This window comes from Pseudophryne corroboree, chromosome 2 (genome assembly GCF_028390025.1).
Source record: "Pseudophryne corroboree isolate aPseCor3 chromosome 2, aPseCor3.hap2, whole genome shotgun sequence".
NCBI lineage: Eukaryota > Metazoa > Chordata > Amphibia > Anura > Myobatrachidae > Pseudophryne > Pseudophryne corroboree.
Window position 1 is genome coordinate 569,089,474 of NC_086445.1, and position 11,445 is coordinate 569,100,918.

Below are 11,445 nucleotides of genomic sequence, written 5' to 3' on the forward strand. Positions count from 1 at the left end.
TCAGGGAAAACCCACGCTTCTTCACACACTTCATTTAATTCATCTGATGGGGGAAAAACTACGGGTAGTTTTTTCTCTCCAAACATAATACCCTTTTTAGTGGTACCAGTAGTTATATCAGAAATGTTTAACACCTCTTTCATTGCCTCAATCATACAGTGAATGGCCTTAGTGGGCATCAGGTTTGACTCATCGTCGTCGAAACTGGTGTCAGTATCCGTGTCGACATCTGGGTCTGGTTGAGGTAGCGGGCGTTTTAGAGCCCCTGACGACCCATGCCACGCCTGGGCAGGCACGAGCTGAGAAGTCGGCTGTCCCACATTTGGCATGTCGTCGATTTTCTTATATAAGGAGTCTGTACGTGCACTCATTACTTTCCATAAGCCCATCCACTCAGGTGTCTGCCCCGCAGGGGGTGACATCCCTTCTAAAGGCATCTGCTCCGCCTCCACATCATTATCCTCATTAAACATGTCGACACAGCCGTACCGACACACCGCACACACACAAGGAATGCTCCGAATGAGGACAGGACCCACAAAAGCCCTTTGGGGGGACAGAGTGAGAGTATGCCAGCACACACCAGAGCGCTATATAATGCAGGGACTAACTAAGTTATGTCCCCTATAGCTGCTTTTTATATTATATATGTATAGCGCCCAAATTTAGTGCCCCCCCTCTCTGTTTTTACCCTGTTCTGAAGTGTAGACTGCAGGGGAGAGCCAGGGAGCTTCCTTCCAGCGGATCTGTGAAGGAGAAATGGCGCCAGTGTGTCTGAGGGAGATAGCTCCGCCCCTTTTCCGCGGCCTATTCTCCCGCTTTTTTCTGGATTCTGGCAGGGGAATTTACCACATATATAGCCTCTAGGGCTATATATTGTGGTATTTTTGCCAGCCAAGGTGTTTTTATTGCAGCTCAGGGCGCCCCCCCCCCAAGCGCCCTGCACCCTCAGTGACCGGAGTGTGAAGTGTGCATGAGGAGCAATGGCGCACAGCTGCAGTGCTGTGCGCTACCTTGGTGAAGACTAATGTCTTCTGCCGCAGATTTTCCGGACCTCTTCTTGCTTCTGGCTCTGTAAGGGGGACGGCGGCGCGGCTCCGGGACCGAACACCAAGGACTGGGCCTGCGGTCGATCCCTCTGGAGCTAATGGTGTCCAGTAGCCTAAGAAGCCCAATCCGGCTGCAAGCAGGCGAGTTCGCTTCTTCTCCCCTTAGTCCCTCGCTGCAGTGAGCCTGTTGCCAGCAGGTCTCACTGAAAATAAAAAACCTAAAATTATACTTTCTTTCTAAGGGCTCAGGAGAGCCCCTAGTGTGCATCCAACCTCGGCCGGGCACGAAATCTAACTGAGGCTTGGAGGAGGGTCATAGTGGGAGGAGCCAGTGCACACCAGGTAGTCCTAAATCTTTCTAGAGTGCCCAGCCTCCTTCGGAGCCCGCTATTCCCCATGGTCCTTACGGAGTTCCCAGCATCCACTAGGACGTTAGAGAAATAGAATTATCGGTAAGTAAATTCTTATTTTCTCTGACGTCCTAGTGGATGCTGGGAACTCCTTAAGGACCATGGGGATTATACCAAAGCTCCCAAACGGGCGGGAGAGTGCGGATGACTCTGCAGCACCGAATGAGAGAACTCCAGGTCCTCCTCAGCCAGGGTATCAAATTTGTAGAATTTTGCAAACATGTTTGCCCCTGACCAAGTAGCTGCTCGGCAAAGTTGTAAAGCCGAGACGCCTCGGGCAGCCGCCCAAGATGAGCCCACCTTCCTTGTGGAGTGGGCATTTACAGATTTTGGCTGTGGCAGGCCTGCCACAGAATGTCCAAGCTGAATTGTACTACAAATCCAACGAGCAATAGTCTGCTTAGAAGCAGGAGCACCCAGTTTGTTGGGTGCATACAGGATAAACAGCGAGTCAGATTTTCTGACTCCAGCCGTCCTGGAAACATAAATTTTCAGGGCCCTGACAACGTCCAGCAACTTGGAATCCTCCAAGTCCCTAGTAGCCGCAGGTACCACAATAGGCTGGTTCAGGTGAAACGCTGAAACCACCTTAGGGAGAAATTGTGGACGAGTCCTCAATTCTGCCCTGTCCGTATGAAAAATCAGGTAAGGGCTTTTATAAGATAAAGCCGCCAATTCTGACACGCGCCTGGCCGAAGCCAGGGCCAACAGCATGACCACTTTCCATGTGAGATATTTCAAATCCACAGATTTAAGCGGTTCAAACCAATGTGATTTTAGGAACCCCAAAACTACATTGAGATCCCAAGGTGCCACTGGAGGCACAAAAGGAGGCTGTATATGCAGCACCCCCTTGACAAACGTCTGAACTTCAGGAACTGAAGCCAGTTCTTTCTGGAAGAAAATCGACAGGGCCGAAATCTGAACCTTAATGGATCCTAATTTTAGGCCCATAGACACTCCTGTTTGCAGGAAATGCAGGAATCGACCCAGTTGAAATTCCTCCGTTGGGGCCTTCCTGGCCTCGCACCACGCAACATATTTTCGCCAAATGCGGTGATAATGCTTTGCGGTCACATCCTTCCTGGCTTTGATCAGGGTAGGAATGACTTCTTCCGGAATGCCTTTTTCCTTCAGGATCCAGCGTTCAACCGCCATGCCGTCAAACGCAGCCGCGGTAAGTCTTGGAACAGACAGGGTCCTTGCTGGAGCAGGTCCCTTCTTAGAGGTAGAGGCCACGGGACCTCTGTGAGCATCTCTTGAAGTTCCGGGTACCAAGTCCTTCTTGGCCAATCCGGAGCCACGAGTATAGTTCTTACTCCTCTCCGTCTTATAATTCTCAGTACCTTGGGTATGAGAGGCAGAGGAGGGAACACATACACTGACTGGTACACCCATGGTGTTACCAGAGCGTCCACAGCTATTGCCTGAGGGTCCCTTGACCTGGCGCAATACCTGTCCAATTTTTTGTTGAGGCGGGACGCCATCATGTCCACCTTTGGTTTTTCCCAACGGTTTACAATCATGTGGAAGACTTCTGGGTGAAGTCCCCACTCTCCCGGGTGGAGGTCGTGCCTGCTGAGGAAGTCTGCTTCCCAGTTGTCCACTCCCGGAATGAACACTGCTGACAGTGCTATCACATGATTTTCCGCCCAGCGAAGAATCCTTGCAGCTTCTGCCATTGCCCTCCTGCTTCTTGTGCCGCCCTGTCTGTTCACGTGGGCGACTGCCGTGATGTTGTCCGACTGGATCAGCACCGGGTGACCTTGAAGCAGAGGTCTTGCTTGGCTTAGGGCATTGTAAATGGCCCTCAGCTCCAGGATATTTATGTGAAGTGATGTCTCCAGGCTTGACCACAAGCCCTGGAAATTTCTTCCCTGTGCGACTGCTCCCCAGCCTCGCAAGCTGGCATCCGTGGTCACCAGGACCCAGTCCTGAATGCCGAATCTGCGGCCCTCTAGAAGATGAGCACTCTGCAACCACCACAGGAGAGACACCCTTGTCTTTGGTGACAGGGTTATCCGCTGATGCATCTGAAGATGCGATCCGGACCATTTGTCCAGCAGGTCCCACTGGAAAGTTCTTGCGTGGAATCTGCTGAATGGGATTGCTTCGTAGGAAGCCACCATTTTCCCCAGGACCCTTGTGCATTGATGCACTGACACTTGGCCTGGTTTTAGGAGGTTTCTGACTAGTTCGGATAACTCCCTGGCTTTCTCCTCCGGGAGAAACACCTTTTTCTGGACTGTGTCCAGGATCATCCCTAGGAATAGAAGACGTGTCGTCGGGATCAGCTGCGATTTTGGAATATTGAGAATCCAACCGTGCTGCCGCAACACTACTTGAGATAGTGCTACCCCGACTACCAACTGTTCCCTGGATCTTGCCCTTATCAGGAGATCGTCCAAGTACGGGATAACTAAAACTCCCTTCCTTCGAAGGAGTATCATAATTTCGGCCATTACCTTGGTAAAGACCCGGGGTGCCGTGGACAAACCAAGCGGCAGCGTCTGAAACTGATAGTGACAGTTCTGTACCACAAACCTGAGGTACCCTTGGTGAGAAGGGTAAATTGGGACATGGAGGTAAGCATCCTTGATGTCCAAAGACACCATATGGAATAATACCCCCTTCCCTGTTGCAGGAGGGGTACCTTGATTATCACCTGCTGGGAATACAGCTTGTGAATGGCTTCCAATACCGCCTCCCTGTCGGAGGGAGATGTCGGTAAAGCAGACTTTAGGAAACGGCGAGGGGGAGACGTCTCGAATTCCAATTTGTACCCCTGAGATACCACCTGAAGAATCCAGGGGTCCACCTGTGAGTGAGCCCACTGCACGCTGAAATTCTTGAGGCGGGCCCCCACCGTGCCTGAGTCCGCTTGTAAAGCCCCAGCGTCATGCTGAGGACTTGGCAGAAACGGGAGAGGGCTTCTGTTCCTGGGAACTGGCTGTTTGCTGCAGCCTTTTTCCTCTCCCTCTGCCACGGGGCAGAAATGAGGAGCCTTTTGCCCGCTTGCCCTTATGGGGCCGAAAGGACTGCGCCTGATAATACGGCGTCTTCTTATGTTGAGAGGCTACCTGGGGTAAAAATGTGGATTTCCCAGCAGTTGCCGTGGCCACCAGGTCTGATAGACCTACCCCAAATAACTCCTCCCCTTTATAAGGCAATACTTCCATATGCCTTTTGGAATCAGCATCACCTGACCACTGCCTCGTCCATAACCCTCTTCTGGCAGAAATGGACAGCGCACTTACTCTTGATGCCAGTCGGCAAATATCCCTCTGTGCATCACGCATATATAGAAATGCATCTTTCAAATGCTCTATAGTCAGTAATATACTGTCCCTATCTAGGGTATCAATATTGTCAGTCAGGGAATCCGACCAAGCCACCCCAGCACTGCACATCCAGGCTGAGGCGATTGCTGGTCGCAGTATAACACCCGTGTGAGTGTATATACATTTTAGGATATTCTCCTGCTTTCTGTCAGCAGGTTCCTTAAGGGCGGCCGTGTCGGCAGACGGTAGTGCCACCTGTTTAGACAAACGTGTGAGCGCTTTATCCACCCTAGGGGGTGTTTCCCAACGTGCCCTATCCTCTGGCGGGAAGGGGTATGATGCTAATAACCTTTTAGGAATTATCAGTTTTTTATCGGGGGAAACCCACGCTTCATCACACACTTCATTTAATTCCTCAGATGCCGGAAAACTACAGGCAGTTTTTTCTCACCAAACAGAATACCCTTTTTAGTGGTACTTGTATTATCAGAAATATGTAAAACATTTTTCATAGCATCATCATGTAACGTGTGGCCCTACTGGAAGTTACATTCGTCTCTTCATCGTCGACACTGGAGTCAGTATCCGTGTCGGCGTCTGTATCTGCCATCTGAGGTAACGGGCGTTTTAGAGCCCCTGATGGCTTTTGAGACGCCTGGACAGGCACCAGCTGAGTAGCCGGCTGTCTCATGTCATCAACCGTCTTTTGTAAAGACCTGACACTGTCACGTAATTCCTTCCATAAGCTCAGCCACTCAGGTGTCGACTCCCTAGGGGGTGACATCTCCATTACAGGCAATTGCTCCGCCTCCACACCATTTTCCTCCTCATACATGTCGACACAATCGTACCGACACACAGCACACACACAGGGAATGCTCTGATAGAGGGCAGGACCCCACTAGCCCTTTGGGGAGACAGAGGGAGAGTATGCCAGCACACACCAGAGCGCTATATATATATATATATATATATATATATATATATACAGGGATAACCTTATAGAAGTGTTTTTCCCCTTATAGCTGCTGTTTTATTAATACTGCGCCTAATTAGTGCCCCCCTCTCTTGTTTTACCCTTTTCTGTAGAGCAGGACTGCAGGGGAGAGTCAGGGAGACGTCCTTCCAGCGGAGCTGTGAGGGAAAATGGCGCCTGTGTGCTGAGGAGATAGGCTCCGCCCCCTTCTCGGCAGACTTTTCTCCTGCTTTTTGCTGTATTCTGGCAGGGGTTAAAATACATCCATATAGCCCTGGGGGTTATATGTGATGTATTTTCGCCAGCCAAGGTGTTTTTATTGCTGCTCAGGGCGCCCCCCCCCCCCCCCCCCAGCGCCCTGCACCCTCAGTGACCGGAGTGTGAAGTGTGCCTGAGGAGCAATGGCGCACAGCTGCAGTGCTGTGCGCTACCTTGGTGAAGACTGATGTCTTCTGCCGCCGATTTTCCGGACCTCTTCTTGCTTCTGGCTCTGTAAGGGGGCCGGCGGCGCGACTCTGGGACCGGACTCCGAGGCTGGGCCTGTGTTCGGTCCCCCTGGAGCTAATGGTGTCCAGTAGCCAAGAAGCCCAAGCTGGCTGCAAGCAGGCAGGTTCGCTTCTTCTCCCCTTAGTCCCTCGATGCAGTGAGCCTGTTGCCAGCAGGTCTCACTGAAAATAAAAAACCTAAAACTAAACTTTTACTAAGAAACTCAGGAGAGCCTCCTAGAATGCACCCTTCTCGGCCGGGCACAAAAATCTAACTGAGGCTTGGAGGAGGGTCATAGGGGGAGGAGCCAGTGCACACCAGGTAGTCCTAAAGCTTTACTTTTGTGCCCAGTCTCCTGCGGAGCCGCTAATCCCCATGGTCCTTACGGAGTTCCCAGCATCCACTAGGACGTCAGAGAAATATATTTTACTGTACACTACTGGTGACAGTCAATGAGTTTAAACCACCAGAAGGAATCAGTGGTTTTTGTTTTGCACATGCGAAATTAGCGCCTGTGGCCTCTGACCATTAATGGCTGCTTAACCATCAATTGTCAACACTACTGTACACATCAGTGCCTCCACTCACTTTCAGAATCTCTTGACTGCACTTAAAGACTTCCGGTGTTCTGTGGGAGCAGTCACAAGCTGGGCCAGTTCCTCGATCTCACCCAGGGGAGACCCAGCTTTTGACAATCAGGCCGAGCTCTTAGACACTGGAACCTGGCCACCTACTTGCCTCACCTTGTCATCAGAGGTTGTGCCAGCCCCCCACCCCCACTACAATGCCTGGGGCCTGTATACGCCACCACTGCTGATGAAGCCTAGTCGGAGCAGATGATCCTCAGGGCGGGACCCATGCCAGGACCAGCACCGGTAGGTATGTCGGTGGCCTACGCACTGCCAGACTCCCCGATGGAGCAGGGAGCACCGGGACCTGCCCGTAGCCGCCATCTTGCTGCCTCCATGTGGGAATTCAAGTTTGTATCAACCGCCAGTAGTAAGCATGGTTCCCCACCCTGCAGCCCGCAATTTCTCCAGGGCATCTCTGCCTGCCCAAACACCAGCGATCCCCTCCAGATGGAGGGGCTGCATTAATTAACATCCTGTATCACAGCCATTGCACTTGGTCGCGATCTCACATTTGCCCACACTGCAACAGGGACCTCAATGCTGACTCCCCAGTGCTTGCATAAGAAGAGCTAAGAGTTGTACCACACTACTAATCGCTGCTCATGTATGGGACAAAGCATATCAGGGATTCCAGGGGATTCAGTATGAAAAGCCGGTGGTCAGGATCCTGGTGGTCAGTATCCCAATATCAGCATCCTAATCGCAGCAATGCCGACAGGGATGAGTTAGTACCATGACTGTGCTTGCGATACTGACTATGTACGATTTTGGCTAAGTGTCAATTTTGACTATACTTTTATACTATATAATCAAAATTGACTTGCCTGCACAGTCTATCTAGGCTTGCGACACCGACCTCGTGGGACCGCGCATCAGTATCGCAAGGTGACTGTCACCTTGCAATTTGCACTAACTTTTCGTGCGATTTTGACTATATAGTCAAAATCGGAAGAAAAAAAATCTTACCGTGTGTACACACCTTAACCCTAATCCCTCCTGGAGTGTGCCTAAACCTAAACCCCCCTCCCGCAGCCTAAACCTAAGGCGGCCGTTAATACTTACCTTCGGGATCCTGACTGTCGGGATTCCCTGAGCTGGTGTAAGCTCTGCATTACTCTTCTTGTATCTTCACTATGTACCTCTGTCTCCACTGTAATATTATACCATCCGTATTTTCAAAACATAACCAGCAGGTGGCATAACTGCACTTACCACTGCAGCCGCACGAGAGGAGTCTTTATTCTGGGGTTCTCACATCTCTCTCCGGATGGCCCCTCTAGTAAATGCCCATACACACTAGACGAGAAAGTGAGAGATCTCGCTCAGAAGGGCTAATCCGAGTGAGATCTTTTACAATCTCGTCTAGTGTGTACACACTGTGTCGTTAATGATGCGCGCTCCAGCGCATCGTTAACAACCCCCTCCCTCGTCAGAACATGTACAGACGTGGGAGGTCCTTGTTAACGCCAGCAGCATCGTTCCCCCCCGGGATCGCTCCCTTCCCCACTGGCATCGGCAAGTGTGTATGCCGATATGGGCAGCGGCAGGGATTTGTTTAGTGTGTATGAGCTTTAACGCTGCCCTCCAGCTTCTCTTTTGCCCTGCTGTTCCGGTCTTCCAAGCAGCGTCGGACTGGCTAACCATGGAATAACTTCCGATCCATTTATGCCAGGAACATGTTTAGAAGCACCCGTTCTTTACACTCGCTACTTGCATTGCAGGTGCAAGTGCAGAGAACCGGGTGCCTCTAAACATTTTCCCTGCATAACTGGACCGGAAAGCAGTTGCCTGGTCAGTCAGTCGGACGCTGCTTCCAAGACTCTGGGCTCTATTCATGAAGCAGCGTGGGGCAACCAATCAGTGTTGAGGTAACATTTATAAAATGTATTCTATAAAATTTTACGTAGCAGCTTATTGGTTGCCATGGGCAACTTCTCCACTGGCTCACTTCTCCACACTTTTCATTACTTCATAATAGACACCTTGAAGACAATGGGGTCTATTTAATTCAGCAACAGATGAATAGCGCCGGGAATTATCTCCCGACGCTATTCAATTCAGCTACTAGTTACCCGCAATTGTCGGGAATTCTTATCTCACCCACGGGGGGTGAGAGAAGAAAACCGACAAAAGAGCTGCCGCGCAGAAGGTGCGAGGCTGATTCTGTCGGGAATCAGCATCGCCACGGGTAGTTAAGTCGGAGAATGCTCGTTCTCCCGACAAAACTACCTGTTAAGTCGGCGAGAATGGGCATTCGCCGACTTAACTTCAGCTGAATTGAATAGCTTCTGGAGCTAATTCCCGGCGCTATTCATATGTTGCCGAATTGAATCGACCCCAAAGGGATCTATTCATAAAGCAAAGAAAAGCCCTGTTTTGCGGAAAACGGGGCTTTTCTCTGCTTCAAGCTATTCAGGAGCAGGTCACCGTGGAGAAGTCCCTGACTTCTCCAGCGGCCCCCCTGCCCCACGGCTGAATCGCATTCTCCATGGAGTTCAGGTTCATCATCTCAGGATGGCGCAACCTGAACCGTGGTGCGGTAACTGCAGGGAAGCTCAATGCTTCCCTGCTCTCTGTCCGCACCTGGCGCTGGCTCCACCCCCGCTGACATCCCATCAGCCACTGCGGCCTTCCGGGAGGTCAGCCAGTGGCGCATGCCCAAGGACCCACCGGCTGACTTGAAGACCGCAGAGGGGGACCACCAGAAAAGAGAGCATCGCTGGAGCCCAGGACACTGCATCGCATGAAGGGTGAGTATACATGAATTGTTATTTATAACAGCTATTCATCACATCGAATCGATGCAATGTAGAATGGTTAAGTAACAATTCAATTTTCTTTATAATTAGACCCCAAAGAGTCTTGGAAGACCATAGCTGCAGGACAAATGTCTCCCAACCCTGAAATGCAGTCTCTGCTAACAGAGGAGATTTTCGGGAGTGATATTTAGGTAAACTATTATAATAATTATTACCTACCACATACTTTATATGATAAAAGCAGACCCACCCCCCCCACGTCACATAATATGACCTTGGGCCAGTACAGTGTGTAAGAACATGACCAGCATGTCACACTGGCCATTTTATTGTTAGGGGTACCAGGCAATTACCCGCCCTTGGGGCCCCACTAAACCTTAATCCGACCCTGCCCTCCTTGTTACCATAATCTGAGACAACGTTCTACATTCATGTGGGCAATGCGCACAATGCAGGCAACCCATAGCAGTATCTGATGCAGATGTATTAAGCCTGGAGAAGTGATAAAGCAGTGATTAGTGCAAACTTTATCACTTCTCCAGGCTTAATACATCTGCCCCTCTAGTTGCACTATGCTACACCGAGTCCTCCTGCGCCCGCAGACGGCTCTGTCACTCAGGTAACTGGTAGATCCCGTTCTCATCTGCTGCACTGTCCAAAGCGCACTCGGGCAGATTTATGAAGCTCGGTGAAGTGATAAAGTGGAAGATAATAAAAGGACCAGCCAATCAGATTTTAACTTCCATGTCACAGGCTGGGTTTGAAAAATGACAGTTAGGAGCTGTCTGGCTGGTGCGTTATCACCTTCCACTTTATCACTTCACCGAGCTTAATAAATCTGCCCCCCACTCCTTTACAGCAACTGGCACGTGCGTTGGTGATCTGCTGCTGCCGATGCCCTGGAGGCTGGAATCTTCCCGCTTTTATATACAGAAACCGTAAGGCGGGCGCTGCCGCGGGCCAGGGTGCCGGCCGAGCACACACTGTACTTGTCTCCGCAGCAGGAAGCGCAACGCCTGTGCATCACCAAAGCAGCGCTGGGTGCAGCCAGGTTAGGGCTATACACCGAGCATGGCAGCGGCTACTCACCCAGGTGCCAGAGGTGTGTCGATACCGCTCACTGTTTTCAGCCGCTGCTCTCCGTGTCCTCCTCTGTCACTTAACCATTCAGCCTGGGCCAATCAGCTGGCAGCCAGGAAGTACCAGAATAAGCGACTCACTAATAGGATGCGCTCCCCAGTGACTGACAGGCTGTCGCACCAATTGTGAGAGCAACACACAAGCACGCATCCTGGTGGACAGACCTGTCCTGAAAGCGGCTTTCTGCGGCGCGAAGAAGAAACACAGAATAGTATATACTATAGGCATACCTCCCAACATGACCTTCTCAAGGAGGGACACAATGCTCTGTTCCTGGACTTTTCCCTTTCTCTATGATTACCAGCACCTGTGTTGAACAGATTAATGGATAAGAAAGGTGTTCAGCACAGGTGATGGCAATCACAAATTAAGAGGGAAGTGCAGGAGCAGAGTGTTCTGTCCCTCCTGGAGAGGGTCATGTTGGGAGGTATGTATGGGAGGAGTCATGAGTGGCGTGTGGGTGAAAACCGGAACGCGACACTGGCTTACCGACTCCCTCTGCCGCTCTGGATCTCCCTGCGCGCGCTCCCCCTGTCCGCGTGTGTGCCAGCTGGCATAGGTCAGTCGGGGTGGGCTGCTCCCGCAGAGGAGACAGTCAACCCTGCAGGGAGCCAAGTGCTAGGGGGAAGGGTTTACATAGATATTTTAAATGCAGATGGCACTTTATTCACTGTTAATGTTAGGACCTGAATGACTGGGTTATATAGCCAGT

General features: G+C 51.0%; 1 protein-coding gene across 2 annotated transcripts in view; it reads right to left on the reverse strand.

Annotated features, from left to right (window-relative positions):
• The window catches only part of LSM10 (LSM10, U7 small nuclear RNA associated), a 28,775-nt gene extending 17,764 nt beyond the window's left edge, over window positions 1-11,011 (reverse strand). The window contains exon 1 of one of the 2 annotated variants that reach the window (XM_063954381.1): window positions 10,964-11,011. In XM_063954381.1, the coding sequence (XP_063810451.1) occupies window positions 10,964-10,973 (10 nt within the window). In that variant the 5' untranslated portion in view covers window positions 10,974-11,011. Of the gene's footprint in view, window positions 1-10,682; window positions 10,908-10,963 lie in introns of those variants that run through there. The other variant, XM_063954382.1, reaches the window with a different exon arrangement.
• Between the last annotated feature and the right edge of the window lie 434 nt (window positions 11,012-11,445).